We start from the raw sequence: 21,788 nt of genomic DNA, 5'->3' as shown, positions 1-21,788 counted from the left end.
TGTGTGTGTGTGTGTGTGTGTGTGTGTGTGTGTGTGTGTGTGTGTGTCAGCCATCTCCGAGCATTGGCAAAAGGATGCTCGTAAAAAAAAGACACTCAGGATTTGATGCACTACACCGTTAGTCACTGCGCATGTTGTAAAATCAGTCACAACCAATTACCCAAAAAGCACCACTCTACATGTGAACACTTGTATGTTCAGCCAAACAAACCTGAACTCGTCACCCTATTCTTACGTTGGAACAAGCCACAGACTGTTACGGTTCGGCTCTCTGCTCCCAGGTGAGAGTGGTTAGAGTCAACGCCTGTGATCACGTCTCATCGCGTCATGGTGCAGCTAAAAGTATGCCGCACTGGACCAGTCCAAAATGTGTAAATACTACAATCAGTAGCTTAACTTTAACAGCTGCTACTGATATCAATACATGTCGATGGTTAACTTCACTTCAGGCTGCGAGGCTGAGAAATATGGACAGAACATATTAGTGTGCATGTATCCTCTCATTCAGCAGTTTGAGTCATAAAAAGAGTAAAAATAGACCGCCGGCTCAAAGCCTACCAACCAGCCACTACCTCCGAGGAGGTCTGCGGAGGCACAGCCTTCACAGCACAGCTGGCTATGAAAGCAAACACACAGCCCACATGAAGGGCCTGCTTTGGGTGCGCTTGCTGTGAAAAGATGTGGACTATGTTAACAAAAAAGAGAAGCTATCCATTTGAATAGCACCGAGTCTAAATGGAATATTTTCTACAAGCATAGGTGTGTAAACAATGATCTGAGCTTCTACAACCCGGAAAATAAAATACAGTCACACTTATACGTGTATGTTGCTCCTAAACTGTTGCCAGACCAGCTCAGAACAAGCCGTCTAACAACCGGTACACAGTAAATGCACAAGCAAAAAATTTTCGTGCGTGCCTCCATGGAGAATGAAGAATCTGCAAAACGTCACAAAAGTATTTTTGATATAGAGTACTTTTGCTGTCATTAAACATAGCCTCTATTTACTTTGATCCATCAAGGATTTACTACAATTTCGCCCATTTTTCAGAATCTCCCTTCACCGTGGCGCCATGCAAGAATTTTGAAGAATCGAACATGCCGTGAGTCATCGATACACAAATGGTCATTTTCAGGGTTGCTGAACACAAGTTCCCTTTTACGCTGTCGTGCTTCTCATCTCCATGCAGACAGTGTGTGCGCTACATCACCAGGAATGAAGCTCTAGTACACTGAACAAAGTGGACGCTTAGTTAACTTCCACTTCATCACTTGACTCTTGAGGACAACAGTCCAGAAGTGCTCTTGAAGATACAATCAGCTTCGATTTGAGTGCCACCAACAGAAGTTCTTTTTGGGGGGTTGGAGTTGCAAAAAAATTTGATGCGTTGACGACATAAAGCAAAGTCAAAAATCGGAGGTGAAAGTGAGTGAGTGGGTTAATTAGCTCCCGGTTCATGCCCCATTAGATAGCCTTCTTGTTCCAACACAATCTAAAAACAAACCTATCAGGGAAAGAAAACTGCTTAAAAGAAAAGTAGTTTCGGTGATTGAAAACAGGCCCATGCTTCACTCTGTTAACTTTCTCCAACATACGTATTATACACATTAACAAGAGACAGAAACAGACAAAAGTGTGCAGTGCAGCGCCTCTCAGCCTCCTCTCAGAGCAGGGATTGATCCGCCCTTGGGGACTTTGAGGCACACCCACTCTCTCTTCCAGCTCTACCTTTTTTTTCTGCTAATGCGCCACAACCAGAAGGCTGAGTCAGCAGACCCAGTAGTATGTTTTCTCCTCTCTTATAGGCAATATTGACCGATGAAAATCCAACTAATGACCTCAGAGGATTCCATTTCTTCCTGTTGTCAACACCCAGTTTGCATCATTCTAAACAATGTTCCAGCCTCTGATGCATTACTGTGCACAGATACCTCACGCTGCCTTTTTAAATGAGCATTACAGACAAAGAACTATAGGCCGCAACAAGAAAACAGTTATTGATGACTAGTCATAACAAATATTTTCAAATTGCTCAATACTCCGGAAATGACTGGATGCTGCACTGTTCTCTCCCAATGCTTGCTTCATCAGTCCCTGCCCTGGGGTGTTGTACGTTTTCAAGGCATTCACGTCATACTGACGTTAGCTCTGCAGGCTAACTCTGAGTTGTGAAACACCTCCACAGGTGTACCAATACGTGACTGTTCCTCTTCTCGTTTACCCCGCAGGGAAGTCAAGGAGCCCTGCAGCTCACACATATAAGAACCAAAATCATTTTCACAGTGGAGGAAGTGAGCGCTAAGTGCCCCCATAAGGGAGAAAGGAATAGGACGGCCCCGGGGCCTGCGCTATCCAAACCGAGCTGTCCTCCCCTCATTAGCGCAGCGTGGATCCGTAATCCTTGGCATTCTTTGAGGGCACAGGTGTCCCCCGTCTGTTCTCAGATTAGTTTTGTAATCCACAGGACCCCCTGCTCAGGCTCAGCAGCCCCCCCTCCTTCAGGACAGTAGTGTTTGTTTGTGAAGCTGTTCTCCGGAATGCCTCTCGACTAAATGGTGAGTTCAAATGTTTGAGCCTGGCCTCTCATCCCCCCTCCCTAGGAGCACATTCCAATGAAATTCCTTTCATTTACCTCAGTGTGAGGACAGTACGATCGCTCTGTACTTCTGCCAAAACCCCATCCACTAACAGGAGCTCATCAACTGCTACTCTTGGTGAAGGATACCACCTCATTGGTGTTATTCTCTCAACACACCGTCCCTACTGTCATCATTCAGTGAGCCTCGACATGCAACATCATACTGCTTATGATTCATTACACGGTGAAATCAATGGAGATGCACACAGAATACAGCAGCTGCAAGTGGGAGGAATCAAATGCAACTTCCTCTGTGCAAAAATATTAAAATGTTGGTGTAAAGCCAAGCTTCACTGTAAGAAGTAAAAAAAAAAAACACTACTTGGCTGCAAACACACAAAACATTGCAAAAAGGCTGGTGCAATGTTTACATTGTGGGTAAAACCACTTTGGCTCGATACAGGATGGCTTTCGTGCTGGACATTATCCAAATAACGAAAACTTTATGGAGATGGTTTGGAGCAGCAGGAAGTTGTCCAAACAAAACAAGTGATACATGAACACAGATGAGTTCCAGCCAGGCCAGATGTTGCGAAAGTGTCCGGACTGAGGTGGAGTCCATGTTCTAGCTCAAGTGAGAAAAAAAAAAAAAAAAAAAAAAAAAAAAAGAATAGGAATCAGAAAAGTTGTTTATCTGCAAGATAAACAATGGAGCGTAAATGCAGTGGGCTATTGAATGAAATCATTGGTTTACTTGAAATTTGGTAAAATAGAGGTTACCTTCAGATAAAGTTTTATTTGCACAACCGTAAACCTTTTAGTAGGTAGCAGTGGGATGAACAGGACATTTATGAGCTCACAAATAGGAGGCTGACTAATTGAATGATGCTGCTAAGTATAATCCTTTAAGGCTTATAAAACCATCTTCTATTAACTATAACATCCCATGACGACCACACAGTCAACTGTAAAGTAGTGACGTATCAATATGTATCTATAAGTCGTGTTAATGATGGTCCTATGACCAAAACCTTCACAATGCACATATTGGATATGCAAGTATTTTTGTCCGTGTGTGTGTGTGTGTGTGGGGGAATCTTCTCTTCCGTTATGGGAACGTTTTGATGTAGCACAACATTACATAACCACTATAATGAGATGTATTCTAGACACGTCACACTGGAATGGTTTCTGTGGTCCACCTCCTTCTGCATTGAGGCCATGATCAAGCGACTGTCCCCTCAATACAACCCATAAAGTAAATATCTTACAACAATAGAATAGTAGAGTAAGTGTAGAAAACAACTACTACCACAAATAACTACAAACAGACTCAATACAACATCTCACAAAAGGGTGAACAATAAAATGTGATTATTTGCTTGATGGAAAACATAATCTCTCCAACGCAAACAGAACGTGCACTTCTTCTAATGACGTAATTAATGCAGGCTGGATTGCAGGTGGCCAACACAGAAATGTGCTTCTGTTTCGTTATGAAATGAAGAATGGCTGAATGGGAGCTTTATAAGACAAAAGAAAAAGACATGGTCGCTGATCACATTACTACCTTTTTGTCAACAAACAAATCAGGAAAACAGCTGCAGTCCTTCGGGCCAGGCAGACGTTCATTAAGCAGATACAGTGAGGACAAAGTGCCCATTTAGAAATTTAGAAATTAGGATTGGCCCAATTCCAATTTGTGTCTTCGCGGTGATATTTGTCAAAGCTAAATGTCGGACTGAACCTCCTCACGAGTCTATAAGAAACAGATATGTCTATTCATTTGTCCTGCATTGTGACTCATGAGCCAGTTATTACAGGCTTTTCATTGAATGCGACATATGACTTTGCTGATCCTGTCATAGTAAGTTCTGTGATCTGCTGTATTTTGTGTGATAATTATATAAATGTGTTTTTAACCACATACCAGTTGAATAAAGTGTCTGAAGCCCCCACTGTAGGAAAAACAAAATAAAGCCTACAAAAGCAACTGGGTGCTGTGAATCTTCAGACCCTCTGAATGAATGCTCTTTCCCTGCTTTGGCTTTTGAGTTTTACTGGAAATGCATAATAACTTAATCTAAATCCTAACCCATGACACTCAGGCCGGTCCACTCTGCTTTGGTTTAATGTGGGGGGGTCCAGGGTGAGAGGCCATTGAAGCCTGAAACAACAGACTGCTGCATTGTCTGTGATGAGGCCAATATCACACTCTGGCGAGGTCCTGTTGCATGTGAATGTACCTCAGCGATCGTATATTTAAATGCAACAGCACCTCCCATTCTGTTCTGCAGATGTTAATTCTGGCAAGTCGTTACCAGACAAAACCTGCCTTTTTGACTCTGGCAGTGTCAAAAGCAGCATGTGTGCCACGAAAAAAAAGGTTCAGGAAGAAAAGCCCAAAGAGAAACTAGGCTACTTTAAAGGGAACTTCTGTGTCTTTTCAACTACAACAATAATAGACCACAAGTTCAATCTGAGGATATGGTGTTATACTGTGTGGTAAAATGCAACATTGCAAGTACGTGTGCAGACATGGCACAGATAATGTACAAGGTTGTAAAATGTCATTGAGAAACAGACTATTTGTGTGATTATAACCCTAACCCACATTATGCAGATACAACAAACAGCAGTAAGTAAGCCAACAGAAAACAATGTGAGGTTCCTGCAGATCAGAGGAGGCCTAATAGCAGACTGTAAACATACTCAACATGGATCAAGGCCCCTAAAAGAAAAACAAAATTATAATATTAATGCCACAAGATAAAGCTGACCCTGAAGCCACAACACACCACTCATTTGTCACAATGACATTCGAAGGCTTTTCTGCAGCTCACAACACAACACCCACTCTTGTGCAGCACTTTGGCCGATGCAATCTCATTTTATTAGCACAGCTGCCATCTTGGAGCCGGGACAGATCCTGCCCATAATGCACTCCTCCACAGAGTGGTGACCCTCCTGTTCTTTTGTGTGGCCCTTGGCCCGGTCCTGCCGGACAACACTGGAAACTGGCTGTGACCGACTGTGAAAAGGACAGAGCCGGCCTGTTCCAAGCTGCATCATCGTACACCTGCTCCTTACGCAGGAAGACCTACAGCAGAGATATTCATGGCAGAGTACGAAGCGACATCCACTAAAGCCGGACTAAGGAGTGACGACAAAAAGTTTCTCTTTCTTTCAAAACAGTCTCTTTTCATAGCTGGCATTCAGTAATGTTAAGGGAAAACAAGCTCAACTGCTCTTGCTATTCGGTAGCTGAGACGGAGATGCGCTAAGCCTCCGGAGACTCTTCTTACTACTCCAGCACCCAAACAAGGGTCAGGGACCGTCGTGATCAGGTATGATCGTTCTGATTTCAACGTCATCTTATCGCTTCGCTTGGTCAGTACCCGCTGCCACCCACGCTGCAGTGCAGAAAACCAAACCACCCCCAAAAGTGCGCATGTCCAAACTGAACCGGGAACAACAATGGTGATTGAATCCCCTGGTGGTTTCAACTCAGCAGTGCCTGCAAACAGCCAAGAGAGACCTGTTCCCACGTAATCATCTGACCCTCTGCCGGCGAGACCAGATGCCTCCAGGCTACGCTTTCTGGGTTTTGAGCAGCACATTATCGCTCAACGTCGCAGCACCTCGCATGTCTTCCGAGAGACTGCGGAGCCCAGCAGCACACTGGCTGCAGAAGAACATTTCATCGCTCCCCAAGCATTTCATGCTCAGCTCTGTTACAGCTAATTGGTGGGTGAGCATCCCGGGGCTTCGACAACAGCACAAACATGTACGCGCGCACGCACACACACACACACACACGCGCACACACACACTCACACACACACACATATTTGGGTATGTGTGGTGGCCTCTCGCAGCCTGCCGGGTCTGGGTCCAGTGCCAGGCTCCGTCTTGGGCTCTCCACAGAATAAAGAGCAGCTCTGTTTCCCGGGCCTGCAGCACGGGATTCAGCCAGTGTTCACCCTCTGCTCCTCAGACAATACCCATTGTTTTGCTTTTTAATGAAGAAGAGTCGACATGGAAAAACTATAGGGATAGCTTAGTCGCTTCCTGGGCCCCGTGTAGCAGCGTAGGCGATGGATGGACAACTGTGCTCGCACAAAAGGCTAAAAAGTACAGTAAGTTGCATTGAGACAAATCACAAGATAACAGACAGGCTGTCACTCAGAATAAACTCAATATGTGTACATAATGCCACGATCATGCTCTATTTGAAAGCATCTGCATCTCCACTCATTTATTCAGTTTTTTCTCTTTAATCTGGCATCTTTAATTATGGAAATTTTAGACAAGGTCTGAACAAACAAAATTGATGTTTCCACAACAATATAATATTGGAAACAATAAAAAAAGCAGCATTAATTGATGTTTCAGGCTGCCTGGAGGCACAAGCTGAACATCACACACACATTTGACACACGGTCAGTGTGACAAACTACACTTCAGTTGAACGTGACGTGTGATTGATCCGAGGAGTACATTTCAGAAGCACAAAGAACAGCAGTTCAGGATGCTTCAGCAGCCTTTCAACAAAGTAGCTTAGACGTAATCTGGACAGACTGTTAAGAAGAGCAGCTAGAACAACAGCTAAGCCTGTAGTCCCCATATGGCATTTGAGCAAATAATGGCCGTAAACCTCTCTGCCTCCCTGACAGCAACGATATTCAGCAAACACCGACGGCGCTGAGATGGAAGCGGACGGTGTCCTGGAGATGCGGGTACAATTTCACTCTATGTCAGCTCCGTGGCCAGCTGAGGCAGAGGAGCAGACATGAGGCCTGAGCTGCATTCCTGTTGCACAGAGTCACGTTCCTGTGGTTCAGCATGAAGCATATAGACGAGCTCATACTGTACATGTGAGTCACAGAGATTGACTGCAGTCATTTCACATGCTTTCAGCCAGTGTGCACTTATAGACCAAGACACTCTGTAAGCGTTGCTTGTACCCTCTAATGGCTGGCTGAATGACAGTGTGGGATTGACTCGGCAATAAGTGCAGAGCAGATTGATCTACTGGGTAATGATATGACCGGTAGATTCACTGGGATATCGGCGCTGTGCTGTGCAGAGTTAACATCCAGAGGGCTGCCCCTGATCCTGGCTCATCGTCATGTGTGAGCCATCTTCTTTCTTGTAGACTTGTCTCAACCAACACTATGGCAACCACAAGGGAGGTGAAGACTTGCAAACATGCGCTCCAGAGTACGGCGCCAAGCAGCACTATTTACGAGACACACAAAGCATAGAGCAGGAATTGAACACGCAGCAACTGCTTATGGAAGAACGTGTGAGCATTAACAATGAATGAATTCCATCGTACACCTGCATGGTAACCCTTCCCCCTATAGCGCTTGAAACAATGAATATTTGGGTTTAAACTACACCTCACTTCGTGGCCACGGTCACATGTGAATTAGCCCCTCTTATCGCGGCAGAGGTCGTGCATGACAATTAGGCCCCGAGTCCATTTCGAAGATCGGCCCGTGCCTCAAGGGATTCATGAGACAGAGACTTCAATGGGAGCTTTTCATTTAGTAGAAAACGCAGACTCAGGAAGCAGTAAACCCCAACGAAAGAAAGTAGTACTACAACCATACAGCCAGACCACTCAGCATGACTTTAAGTCAGAGTTCAGATATCTGGAAATACTGATATGCATGCTGAAGAATGTTGGTATGATAGCACACACAGTGTTAACAGCTTTGAATGAGCTGAAGTCAGTTTAAATTATGTTTGGTTTTGTTCAATATACTTAGTTTGGAAATGCGTACCATATATATGCTGTCGATAGCTTTTGGGCTGCGTTTTATTAACTGGCAAAGCTGTCTTAAAATGAAACACTCTCTTTAAAAAGACAAACATGGACGTGGTAATAAAAGTTATTTCCTGTTGAGGACTTCAGTTTGTCCCGTAACCAACGTCAGAGCGTAGTACAATATGCATTTGTGTACGTAGAAAACTCACTAAACTTAGACATAATAAAACGATAAAACGCAATCATCATTGAGCGTCACGGTTCATTATTGACCTTGGCAACAGCAGCTGACAATCTCCACTCTGGTCCACTCAGACACTTGTTCCACAACTTCCCGGAGCTTTTGACCGACAGTGAACACGGTTTTGTCGACCACATTTTTCTTATGTTTACCGTCGGGCTGCCACCTATTAGTCGATCAGTCGACTAATAGGTCGTTTTGGTTTCAGTTGGCTGAGAGTTCTTTGGTTAAGTAAATGCTTCTTTTCTATACAGAATGACTTCCTAGAAACGTATGCATCTCTGGTAAACACAAGATCTCACGGGATTCTTTGTGGTGTTTTACAGATCTGTCGATTAAATCAACTCATCGTTCAGTCGTCAGAATCGTGTGAGCGTTACTCAACTAAGAATCTATTTGGTCGAGGACAGCCCTAGTTTACTGGCATTAAACGGCTGACAAGTTGGTGGAAATAGTTTTTTTATGAATTTTGTTGATTTATTCTTTGATAGGATGTTTAATAATCTAAATGAGGAACATTTAGATTATTATATTGCATTTTATTCAGCTAAGAATCAAATAACTTATACAGAATAAGGGTAACTCCGACAGTAAGAATTGTCATCAGCTATACGTGTGGTTACACACATACCTGGTCTGCTCAAATGATGGAGGTCATGAGTCAATATTTGAAAGGAGCCTTTTCACATCACACAGCATGGACCCAAATTCAATTACCGTACGTCCCTGATAAGAAAAATCAAGGGTTTAGTAAGGCGAGTGCGTGAGTGAGGTGGCACACAGCACGAGCCTTTAATCTAAACGGCTCCCCACTGGGATCCAGGACTTGCCTGTTGATCAAACATATGAGTGGCAGGTAAACAGCCCTGCTGCTACTCTATCACGCCTAGGTTGAGGGAAAACTAGCATCGAGTCCAAAATGTATGCAATTGTCAAACAAAAATAGTCTGTGACAGAATTGATAAAGGAACCGATGATTAACGAGTAGGTGAAAGGACCATTGATCAGCAGCCAAGCACACTTTAAATATTGATTCATCAGGTCTGGGAGCCACTGATAGGTTGGGATACAAAGACAATTGAGAGGCGAGACGAGGTCTCGTCTTAATCATCCGCTATTCAAACCAAAGTGAGGTCATCAGAGTCACACAGTGCCACTCGCTCCCGCAATCAATGGAGCCAACTGCCATCAGGCACGGCTGAGACACATTAGGGTTTAAATGGCAGTAAATAACACTAAATGCTGTGATTATAGCACTAAGTTCTTCTAATGCTGGAGGGCTTCCATCCCGCTAAGAACTGAGGCATCATGCTGGCAGCAGTGGGGGGGATCCTGACGTGCTGTGAGGATCAGCTTTTCTGACAGACAGCCCACGAAATCCTCGTGTTAGACAGGTAGGGGTTTGTTTTCTAAAAAGCATAACACGGATCAGTTTTGCACAACACATTTATTTATGGATCCTAATCGTTCTCTCATCCCCGACATTTACTGCTGTTTATAAACCCAGATGCAAGCCGGGGAAAACCTCGATGTGCTCAAAAAACAAAACAAAGTAGGTGACTCTAAAAGCGGAGGCGATTAAGAAGAAGGCCCAAATCCCTCTGTGTTGTGACGTCAAACCTCCCGACACCAAAGACTGCTGCCTCCAGGCGCAGAGCGGGATTCATCAGTGTCTGACAAGCAGCAATCGCACCCAACACACCCCATGTGGGACACGATGATTTAACTTCCACCAAAACTTGATCCCCTTTTCTGTGATGGGCTTACAGGCTAAAAGATCTGTGCCCATTAGAGAACCAAACATGAACCAAAACAAAAAGGGGAACAGATATAACACAAAACATTTCAAATCACGCTGCCGTGAGAACCTGCTTGCTCAAGTCAAATTCCCCTTACTGAGCAGATCATGTTTATGAGAGCAGTGGGCCAGGCGACAATCACGTTTGACCCACATTTTGCCAGCTCTCAAATTTCACCATCGCTGCACTGTTCTTCTATCTGGGCCTTTATCCACTGACTGAGGAGCAGTGTGCTGAGAATGCTCCTCATCAGCTATTTGTTACTCACAATAATGGCCTCTTGGCACACCAGAGAACATGGTGAATAAACGCTTTAGTCCTTCCCACAAATCAGTCAACAGATCGACGAGGGAAGTTTTAGTCAACCATCAACATAAACACTTTTCCTTCACCTATTAACTGACCTCAAGGCACTTTAAAGTCTGGAGGATCTGTCAACAACACCAGGAATGTTCGGCGTTCAACTCCCAGGTAACATAATTGTTGACATGCGCTGCTGAGGCTTTATGATGTGACAGATGTTTGGAAAGGAGCCGGCATATCTGGGCACTTAGAGCTTCAGTAGTGAGCCAGCGCCTGGACTCATAAAGTTGGGTGAAAAAGACTGCCATAAAAACAATAAATTTGACTGCAGGTGTCTGGGATGCCACTATTATAAAAGCCATCCAGGGCTGGACGTATAGGCTGCTGAATGAAAAGATCACTGTGCTGTAAAAACATTTTGTTATCTTGTGTTTTTTGATGCATTTCCGCAATGTGTGGCCAAAAGTTCAGAAGGCTCAGAAACGTAATGAGTCAAAAAATATGCTAATTTAAGTGTCAATGTCCTCACAGTCCAGCTGTAACTTCATCACTACTTTGATAAGAGTTCAAATAGACTTTACTTCACCCTCACAGTTGTATTCTAGCAATGCAACAGATGCATATCTATTGTACCTCTGACACAAATAGCTTTTTCTCGGAATACCCGCTTTTCCCCCTGAACAACAAAGGACAGGCGTGCTGGACAAACAGAGGTCCAACCTACACGCACAGCTGTCCCGTCCCGGGACATCGAAGCATGGAGGGGAACAAAGAGAAGACAGATGAAAAATGATTTGTTTTTCTCTCCTCTTACCAAAACGGTTGCGAATCGTTCCTCCAGTTCACTCTGCTCGGGCATGGGGAGTTTCAGAGGCATGTTGTGTCCTCTGAAATCAGCGTGCTGGTCCATGCTCCCCGCGTTCCCCATGTTTTCCTCTTTGAGTACAACTTTTCTCTCTCTCTCTCTCGCTCTCTCTCTCCTACTTGAGACAATCTCCACACGGGGAAAAAGTAAAGTAAAAAAAAAATTAAAAAAAATATCCGCACGTCCTTTGGTTTTTGTCGCCCTTCCACGGACTCCTTTTACAGGTTTGTATCCTGGTCACTTCTTCGCCATAAAGCACATGTGAAGGAGGCAGGGGACGGGTCGGAGAAGAGGCAGCAGCGGCGTGCAGCAGCAGCGGAGCCTCTGGCGAGGCATTTTTCACGGCGGAACGAGGAGACCTGGGGAAACTTGACTCGATCCGCAAGGACCTTTCTTCTCCGTTATCCGTATCTTGCACAATTTCGGCTCCACTCCCAGCCGGTAGTAATGACGACGACCATGATTCACGCTTATTGCAACTTCCCCCCCCCCTGTTAGTAGTGAGTGGAGGTGTGCTTCACTAATCCCTCCGCTGCTGACCAGCTAGTTAAGGAGGAGGGGGCTCCTCAAACACATGCACGCTCACACCGCGGCTGCACACACTCCCATCCCTCTCTACAATGAGTTCTTTCAGGGGCAAGCCTCCCTCTTCTTCTTGGGGCGTAGCTCCTAAAAGCCCGTAGCTAAGTAGATGATATTTGTCTGTGTTGCATTGTGGTACTTCGAGTCCATGGTGAGAGACAACACACTTGGGCGCTATAGTCATTATTTACTATTTGTATGTGTTTTTTTCCTCAATTTGTGATTGAGGTATCCTTGATTATAGAGTCACTGCAGGCAATAAGATCCTGGAACTGGCGCACCTGGATGTAATGCAGCAATTATTATTATTATTATTGGTTGCACCTGTGTGAAAACGTCTGTGAGTAACTTCTACTGTAAGTTAAGTACATGTGTCTTAAAACAGCATGAATAACATTGGTATCCTGAGTTAAAACATGTCTGAAAAACAAAGCATGAAAAGCAAAGTATTACAGAGCCTTTATTCTTATACAGATATAACTTGTGTTTTTAACCTTCTTTTCTTATCTATTGTGTGTATTTGTTTATCTGGGTTGTGCCAAGCTGAATACATTTGCTCTTACACGGGTAAATAAAGTTGTATTGTAATATAATTTACTTCTTCATAGGGCTCCATGAGATATTTTCAGTGACAAACAGAGAAACATGTTTTGTTTATTTAATCTATTTTCTAGAATTGAATGCTATACTCGGAGGGAACCTGTGATTAGTTTAACCTTTCCTGCCTCCTACTCTTGTCTCTAACATCTCTCCTCAGCCATTATCCACGGGACAAAGCCTTGAGCAAATACAGACAGGTCTTTTGTCCAGGTTCTGTCTGAGGATTTATGATTTTCAAATATTCCCTGAGTGAGAGCAATGTGCCTTTTTTTTTTACCAAAGACATGTTGACATGAAAAGAACAGGTGTTTTCTTTCTATGACAAGTCAAAATGTCTAAAAGCAAGTTCACCCAAAGTTACAACAACAATTTTATGATAACACAGCCACTGACACGTTTATGCTCCCTCAAGTCTGATCAAATCTGATCTGCCAACAGGGTGGGGACCACATTATGCACAAGAGGGTGACATCAGCATGCAGCGCTCTGGAGACAATCCAGAGGTTCTCCAGATGCACAGTGTTTTCATTCAGGCTGCTGGACTGATTCAGCGAGGGAGGGCGTCACATCTGACGATGCTGGCTGGACACATTGAGGATGCGAAACACGGCTGACTGACCTCATACGATCATTATGTGTTCCGAGTTAAGCTGATTTGCTCTGTCTGAAGACGCCTCCTCTTGTGTTGTTTAATATATGTACGTGTGTACTACATGTTAATGCACTTATTGGATTTTACTTAAGGAGAGGACTGTGAAGGAAAGAGGTGAACGATCAGAATTCAGCCCAACAAATACAAATATAGCACCAGGGTTTGGATGAAAAAAATAAAGAAGAGTATTCACATTAGCTTTAATGAAGACAGATAATGTGGAATTTATTATTCAACTATTATTCAATTCAAGAAAGTGTACAAAGATCAAGTAATTAAATGGCATTAACTTAATGAGTATTGTTTATGTATTTGGAGCAGCTGGCCTGTAATGTAAGGTTTTTGCTCTTACTTTCATCATGTGTATTACTTTGTTGCAGATTACAGCCTAAGCGTTGTGTTGAATGTGTACACTAAAGTGACAACAAAAATATAACAAATACTGGGTAACTGATCATGAGATAAGGAAGAAACTGTGGAACAGGTGGGCCTATTAACCCCCTATTGCTCCCCTACTCTGTGCACGTGTACATTATTCCTATGATGGATTATTACATGGCCCCATGTTTGCTGTGTGGTAATCTCATTAAACACAAATTAATTAGTTTTTTTTCCACATTAGCCATCTTAAAGCAGGGCCCACATGAAGGCTCTTATCTTATCAGTTTAAAATGTGCTTCCGGGGCGGTGGGGGTCTGGGGGCCCGGCTGGTAATACGACTTGTGAAGGAGGGCCAAGTTTCATTCACCAGCATATTTTTTTTTAGTTCTCATACAATTCTGTCTTTCATACACAGAAGTCTATATTCGTTATTCATATGAACATAATTCCTTTTTATTCAGAATACATGCGAGTGACTGTGTACTTGGACTCAATAATCCACCTATTATCTTGTCACAATAGTAAACAAACAATCCTCACTGTATTGTGACAGCAGAGCTGTGCATGACATAAGACAGACTATGAATGAGCTTCAAAACAATAACGATAATACAAAGCTTCTCTCCATTATCTGCAGTGAAAAAACAATAGAGGACATGTGATTTCTGACACAGCTGATGGTGACTCACAGCACTAACTAACAACAGCAATGCCCTGACGATATCTTGAATTAGTTAACGTCTTGAGTGCTTTTATATAACATGCATACTGTACGCACTCGTTCTTTTTTTTAATGTATGGGTGGAGGGGGCACCTTCCAGCTGCAGCTCTGGGACGTCTGGGGGAAATATGAGAGACTCCAGATATATCCACAAGGAAATATGAAATGCAAAGAAGATGCCAGAAATAAAAGGCAGCACAATCAACCCACTGTGTGAGGAGGCTCACAGGGAGTTCATTTGGCTGCTCAGTTAAGTAACATCTGTGAAATGAAGTTCTCTTAAGCAAAAAGAAGGCCCGTGGAGTTATGGCCCTCACAAGGCTGGAGTGGAGCAACAAATGTGTCTTTGTGTTTTATTTTAAGGGCTGTAGACGTCAGCGATTCAAACAAGTAGAAATGCAGATCTAGCAGAGCAAGCAGTGATCCCGAGTCTTCAGAACAACAGCGCCCTCTGATGTATGTAAAGAGTATTGCCTCTGGATCAAACTACTTTATTAACACAAACATTTTCAAGGCACACTTAACAAATCATATCATTTTGGGCTTGGTGAAATCAACCTGTTCCACGGTTTCAAATCTGGAAACAATCACTCTTTAGTTTCCACCATAGCATTAATTAGGAGGCCAGAATTGATTTGCACCTATGGTTACATGAATCAAACCAGTATTCAGGAGTATAGTCAGCCCTTTAACTACTGCATGTTGTTAGAATTGAATATTTCAAAATACTTGCCCTGTATCATGCTAAAAGATTCATCTTATAGCACACAAATGGAAGGTAATATACAATGCAAGAGGCGGAGTATCAAACTATATTTATTGTATACAGTATAGGGACAACAAATAATGTACAAATCCCAAAACAAAAATGGGGAGGGGGTGGGGAGGGGTGATCTGCCAATGTCACCCTGCAAAGCTAACAAATGAAGACACAAAAACGAAGGACATTCTTATAAAACAAGATTTCTACTTACCAACACACAAGAGTCAAACAAACTAAGGATGTTTGGATAGATGTTGGACAAATGTATTCATATTGGCAACACAACATTGACTCAATATATATTTATACACAGACTAAATTATATAACAGCGGATGGGACACTGGTTAAGGTGAATTACTTTTATTCTGAAGTTCTGAAAAGGTGGAAAGAAATCAACACATCAAGAGAACTGTTTTGCTCACAGAAACCCTTTACATCTACAGATTATATATTAACCAAACCCTTTTTTATAAAAGAACACTATTCATTTAGCTTTTTGGTCCAGAAACATGACTGTACTTTATTTACCAAAGAGTCGAGGGTGACAGTATAGAGATACACCAGCCACATGAATCTTTCTCAGCACAGTTCTTTCTTGAGCAGGGATACATCAAATCATTTTCAATGTTCCTTGGGGAAGGGGAAAAAAAAAAAAAAAAAAAAAAAAAAAAATAAAACCTACTAAAAGTGTATTACTTGAGAAAGTCGTCATTATGTCTTCCCCCAACTACAGAGAGAAACCACAGGCTGCCATCTAGCAGCTATCCTCCAAGTACATGAATTAAAAATAGTTGAGCCCACCCTGAATTTAAATGCTCACAACAATCTGGAAAACTTAAACAAAAAGAGGGGAAAAAAATAAAATAAAAAAATAGGATTTTGGCATGTAGTTCAGCTTATGGTTTATGAGACCTGCATGTGGTCATTTCAACATCAAAAGAACGCAGTGTGTTATTTTATTTCTTCATTACAAGCCATATCTGTCTGAGACGTGTCCCTGCCTTGGACAATTACAAATCATCCATTTATGTGAATAAAACACTTTTTAAAAAATTACCCTGCATCTCAAAGTTAGGATTTGGCCCCAAATGAAAACCTTTTATGTTGTGAACAGCCTGACCAAGCACAGTGGGGGAGGAGGGGGGAGAATTAAGAGAAAACAAATAAAACATGAAAATAATGATGTGGATGTTCTCCCAAGAGTCCACATCCGACTTAAGAAGAAACTCCTCCCGTCTGTTGTTGAAATACGTCAATAGTGTCCTCATCCTCCATCTCCAGCTGAAATAAACAAAACAAAAAAACTGAAGAGATTATTCTACAGCAAATATATATTTATCCCCATAAGTACAGCTGGTTATAGCTGTACTCCTAAATACCCTTTGGTACTGAAAGCAATGTGTCCTGCAATAGTATTGAAAAGTACCATAAACTAGCATGTCTAGATTAGCAATTCTCTGCTCCATCTATAAAGTTCCTGATTTATATTAATATTTCTAGACAAATGTATTTAGGTAATGTTTTTAGATTGCTGCTTGTATTTTCACAAATTGTAACCATTGGATTCATTTATTTTAATGAAAAGGTGTTTATTCAAAAAAACGACATGTTCATGCTCACAGTGAGGTATTGAAGGAAATGATTGGTTTCAGTACGAGAACTCTGGTATCATACTGGTAACATCTTGGGCAAATATAAAATGATATCCAACCCTAAATGGACAACTATCTTTACACTGGGTTCTTTCTTAAATTTAACCTTGATCCAATGAATATGACACCCATCCCATGATCTTAAAAAAGTATTTTCGTTGCCAGGTACATACACTTTTTTACACTGAGTAAACAAGTGTGAGCATTCATGCAGCTTTGCAGAAACCATTCTGAAAACCCCCCCTTGTGTGCTTTCTTGACAAATTTTAGATCGAGATCAATACCGTATCATGTCTGTGAACTAAAGATTAAGCTACTGCCATCTGGTGATTAGCCAAAACTAGAATGAATGGCAAAATGCTAGCCATGGTCCATCCAAATGAAACAAAATCCTGATGTGAGAACTGAGAGTTACCTGGTGAAAATATAAAATAGAATACTGACCAAGACTGAATAAATGTATACTCTACTAACCAGAACTCTTTCCATTATTTCCCCATTTAATTTATGTCTTGTTACACATCTACTCTCTACCACACAGATCAAGAGTAACAACACACACTTCACCAATTTGGACAGTGTACAAAGGTCAATGACATGACACACACTAGTGTTCTGACGCATTACCCAATTGTGGCTCGAAATAAATTAAAAACTTGAATGACCTGAGAACAGTTTGCCCTTTTGAGGATTTATGAAGAGACCAGCTTTCACCAACCTGTGCAGGTGTGTCCGTTTCATTAATTGGCTGTCCATCAAACCTAAACCGTATCTGACGAATTGACAATCCCTGTAAAAGACAGAAATAACATATCAATAAAACAGTTCTATTGTTATCCCAGGAAAATGCACATTTATGTTTCAGTCTTTCAGAATGACTTACCTGTCTTTCGCAGTATGCTTTCATTAGTTTGCTGAGTGGAGTGTGCCTTTTGATTTTGAACTGTACGACTGACCCGTCCTGACCAGCTACCTTGAGGTTAATGTGGTCGTTCTCCGTCTTCACTCCCTCCTGCAACGAAAAACGCACTCAGTGGAACAAACATACCTGATGTTATGAGAACGTTATGATAAAATAAAAACAAAAAAGGTGGATTGCAGCAAGTACTACACTGTGCATGGTGTCACAAATTAATCAGACAGTATGTTGAACAAGTCAGGTGGCTGAGCGATGAGAGGAGACACGCTTGCAGGTTATAGTCGGCTCCTTCCTGAAAGGCCTGGCCCCAAATGACTCCCATATGCTGATTATGTTATGGGGGGGGGGGGGGGTTTCAACATTTAAACTACAACTAGTCAGTCCTGCTGTTTACAGAATCTCACTCACCTACACATCTAAGATGAGAGTGTATTGTATCGGATATGTTATTCAGAGAAGATACAGATCATTCGGGAAGAAAGCTCTGCTTCCTCATTACGCTCTCAACATTTGCCATCACAACAAGCTACCACACATCAGGCCATCAGTTAATCTGACCCGAGTTGATCCTGAACACCGGTTCCCGGTGGAATGACGTTCGTCTACAACAAACAAGTTAACTTAACTAGCCGGCTAACTTCAGTTAGCTGCCGTTACATTTAACAAGACGAGTGGTCCGTGGGGGCAGGCTTCGCCATCCAAAACACTGCACTCCCACTCATTCGGTTCTCCATTTGGTTAGCATAGCAAGCTAGTCCGTGTTCGAACTGGCGCAGAAAGCCACAATGGCGCAAATGAATGGAAAAAACACAAATCGTGCATTTCATTGAAAATCGCTGATGCCGACGTTAGCAAACATATTAATTTAAAAGTGAACACATGAGTAACTAGCAGTAGCTGATGTTTGTATTAGTGGGACTCTGTAAACACAAAACGGAGCGTCTAAAGCCAAAATATCCGCAAATTGGTCAACCTTTGTTTTCTCCGTCGACCCGCTCAAAATGCGGTAACTGTAGCCTGGAAGCACGGCTAGCTTAGCAGAACGTGCTAGCTAATGTTAACTTGCAACTAGCATCATTAGCAACTAACGGCAAACATGGTCAAAATGTTGCTTCGAATAAACTCAGTAACGTTACCGACCTTTGGCTTTTCTTCAGACATTGTGCTATTTTCCCGGGGAATTTATTAATAACGCAGAGAGACAGACTGTTTGCGGTGTAGCGACTTATCAGTTCCTCCGGCGTTTCGCTTGGACCAGGAGCGCGCACTGAAATTTAAAATACAATTCGACGAAATGGGTCACGTGCTCCACCTTTTCTTCGGGGCCGCGGATACGTGAGCGCGCAAGTTAATTTGCGCACTCCCGCGACATAGGTAAAACAAAAGGGCCGTTTTTGCAAGGCCAGGCTTTAGTACAGACCAGGGTCGGTTAAAAGCATTGAACTGAACCTGCAGTGGGAGTCGGAAACTACAACAAACCAACCAGGATTCAAAGAAAATGGTCTCAGGATATTTAACATTTCTTAGTCATGGGATGAAATTTATGCAATTTGGGATTTTACATGGTCACAACTAGTCCCTCACAGTATTCATAACTTGTAGACATGCCCCAAAAAACAACATTGCTGGATTTGGTTCAGTGTGGATCTCACTTGTAGTCTTCAGGAGACTGTATTATCTGTTTTTCTGAAATCTTTGAAGGGAAAAGTATACTCGGGCACTGCAACATGCATTGAGTTTTTTCTGAAAGGTGATAGATGTAGGAGGGTGAGATGGAAGCACACAGATAACATTGATTCCAACATGGGAATTATGTTTCCATACTTTCTCTCAGTTCTGAATAACTTTTTTTGCCATTTCTTGTTTCTGTATTTGTGTTTGGGTAGATTGGGGCTTGAGGTAAATGGGGAAATTGCGAATTTGGAAATTGATTAAGAATGAAAGTCACAAGTTATTCATTTTATTTTGAAATGGTCACAATTTGTTTGTCACAAAAATCAAATCCCTCACATGTAGTTACATTTTGTTTATCCAGGAAAGTTCAGGACTATTCTGATCCTGATATTTATTCACAGATAAAAAAGCAATAAGCGTAAAATGAGTTACATGTGATAAATTAAATTTTTATATAAAAATAAATGTTGTACTTGAGAGATGAATGGCGATCAGTAAAATAGTGTGTATTACTGATATAATATGACAACGATACTGCTGGTTATAAAAGAAGCACCACAAACTCTGATCAACTCTTGAGTTATAGAAATCTAACAACAGTGCATGTTATGCAAAATGACACAGGAATGTTTGCATATCATGGTGGACAATAGGTTTTGACAGATTTACCCTTACATCTAAGTTTCTTGTGTGGACAGAAAAACAAGTCAACTGAACACATTCTCCTATAATCATTTATATCTAATTAAGGCATAACAAATATGAATCTGGTGCAACAACAGAGAGCAACGTGTATAAAATATGAAACATTAGGTGAATAGACCATGTTTGAAATATAGTGCACACTAAATCATTTCAAAACATCTTGGTGTTTTTTTTGCAGACACAGAAACCAAATCAGATAATCACATTTTCTTATATGCTACATGTGTATCTCAATGTTACTGGCATCAATAAAATCAACTTAAGGGATTTGCTTATGGAATCACCGCTGAAACACTTCTCAATGATCGTTCATACGGGCGTATGGATTATCCTTTGCCATACCTGTAAAACACAATGGAGAACAAATCTTATAACCCATTGTATGGCATATTACTGGATTAGAAATACAACACATCCGGACTAGTTAGCAAGTGTTTGCTGGTTGCATACAATTTGAATTGTGGGTTAAAAGCAAGTAAATCACTGTATTTCTAAAATCCTTGTCTTCCAAAAATCGAAGTAAAAAGTGTTAGAAGTGAATGATAGTGCATCAGCTTTGTATGGTGTCATTTGTATCCAGTAGATGGCGCTACTTGATCAAAATTATGGTTTATATTTTGACTCTCTTGTTTTATGAAGACTTTTCTTATGTTGTTCCTAGTTTCCTCAGCTCAGGTTCCATTATCGTTATCTTGTGTTATCTATCTTATCGTTCCCACACCCCGTTATGCATTCATTTTGAAACTCTTTTAGCACTGTGCATGTAAGCAAAGCTTTGCAAAAAAAGCATGTCTGATACAGCATTTACATTTAAGACATTAGTCTCACCATATTTCTGCCTGATCTCATCGTGTCTCAGCTGCATTTCTGTACTCCTGTAAGGGACGACACAAAAGACAAACTGTTGGACAACAGAGAACACTGGACACACTCACGCCTACAGTGTTTGAATCCTCACAACACAAAGTACTGCTGTAATAAGCTGATGGTAAATACCACAAAACCTATTTATTCATTTTACATACCTGCCACTTAAAAATACACAACAACATAAAATTACATTTCTGAGAAGGCAAGAACATTCGGCCTCTTTTATCTTGAACATTTATTTATCAACATGCTGACGTGGACAGTCCACAATATGTGCTTTAGATGACTCCCTCTTATATTATTTTATGGTTATTGTTATAATGACACTTATTGAAACAAATATGGGTTTATTGTTTGTTTATCTGAATATATATAGTTATATTTGTTAATTTTGTAGATCCCCTCCTCAACAGTTACACTTACTTCGCCTTCTGACGACTCTTCCTCGCACGGGTTTGTCGCTCCACTTTTGCGTCTTCTCTCTTGTTCCTAGAATAAACAGTTATATTATTATTCATCATAGTTGTGTTTTTGTACATAAAAGCTTACATTGCAATATAAATGACAATAGTGAGACCAGAAGTCTGATGTGATTTTCTGTTAGCCTCATACAACACAAGTAAGTCAGGTAATCAGTCTCATAGTCTAACAATATTATATATTGTTAGACTATATATATATATATAATATATATTATATATATAT

The 21,788-nt window shown here is 41.7% G+C and overlaps 3 protein-coding genes across 8 annotated transcripts in view; all 3 read right to left on the bottom strand.

Moving 5' to 3' along the window:
• fmnl2a (formin-like 2a) overlaps positions 1 to 12,177 on the bottom strand; it is a 44,859-nt gene extending 32,682 nt beyond the window's left edge. For all 5 annotated transcript variants that reach the window (XM_031858251.1, XM_031858255.1, XM_031858252.1 and 2 more), the window contains exon 1: positions 11,513 to 12,177. In XM_031858251.1, coding sequence (XP_031714111.1) covers positions 11,513 to 11,626 — 114 coding nt within the window. In that variant the 5' untranslated portion in view covers positions 11,627 to 12,177. The remainder of the gene's footprint in view (positions 1 to 11,512) is intronic.
• A 2,616-nt stretch (positions 12,178 to 14,793) lies between these two features.
• On the bottom strand, positions 14,794 to 19,684 carry sumo3b (small ubiquitin like modifier 3b). Of its 2 annotated transcripts, XM_031858642.1 has the most exons (4): positions 18,975 to 19,684; positions 17,799 to 17,927; positions 17,634 to 17,705; positions 14,799 to 16,544 (listed from the first exon to the last, which is right to left on the bottom strand). In XM_031858642.1, exons 1-4 carry the CDS (start codon positions 18,993 to 18,995, stop codon positions 16,479 to 16,481), a joined length of 288 nt encoding a protein of 95 aa, XP_031714502.1. In that variant the 5' UTR covers positions 18,996 to 19,684; the 3' UTR covers positions 14,799 to 16,478. The 2 variants fall into 2 exon arrangements, with proteins under 2 accessions (XP_031714501.1, XP_031714502.1); XM_031858641.1 differs by having other exon boundaries at positions 14,794 to 16,544; positions 17,634 to 17,927.
• A 94-nt stretch (positions 19,685 to 19,778) lies between these two features.
• pttg1ipb (PTTG1 interacting protein b) overlaps positions 19,779 to 21,788 on the bottom strand; it is an 8,740-nt gene continuing 6,730 nt past the window's right edge. Inside the window, exons 5-7 of the mRNA XM_031858640.1 lie at positions 21,507 to 21,572; positions 21,042 to 21,088; positions 19,779 to 20,555 (exon numbers count right to left, since the gene is read on the bottom strand). Of these exons, the coding sequence (XP_031714500.1) occupies positions 20,512 to 20,555; positions 21,042 to 21,088; positions 21,507 to 21,572 (157 nt within the window). The 3' untranslated portion in view covers positions 19,779 to 20,511. The remainder of the gene's footprint in view (positions 20,556 to 21,041; positions 21,089 to 21,506; positions 21,573 to 21,788) is intronic.

This window comes from Anarrhichthys ocellatus, unplaced genomic scaffold (genome assembly GCF_004355925.1).
Source record: "Anarrhichthys ocellatus isolate YVR2014 unplaced genomic scaffold, GSC_Weel_1.0 scaffold20, whole genome shotgun sequence".
Taxonomy (NCBI): Eukaryota; Metazoa; Chordata; class Actinopteri; order Perciformes; family Anarhichadidae; genus Anarrhichthys; species Anarrhichthys ocellatus.
This window is presented reverse-complemented; position numbering and strand designations above follow the sequence as displayed.

Bases quoted from the DNA above. Each gene is read 5' to 3' on its own strand.
- sumo3b (XM_031858641.1), bottom strand. From the start codon at position 18,995: ATGTCTGAAGAAAAGCCAAAG. The intron at 17,928-18,974 runs GTCGGTAACGTT...TTTTCGTTGCAG, and splicing joins TGTCTGAAGAAAAGCCAAAG to GAGGGAGTGAAGACGGAGAA. The intron at 16,545-17,633 runs GTTGGTGAAAGC...TGTTTATTTCAG, and splicing joins AAACGGACACACCTGCACAG to CTGGAGATGGAGGATGAGGA.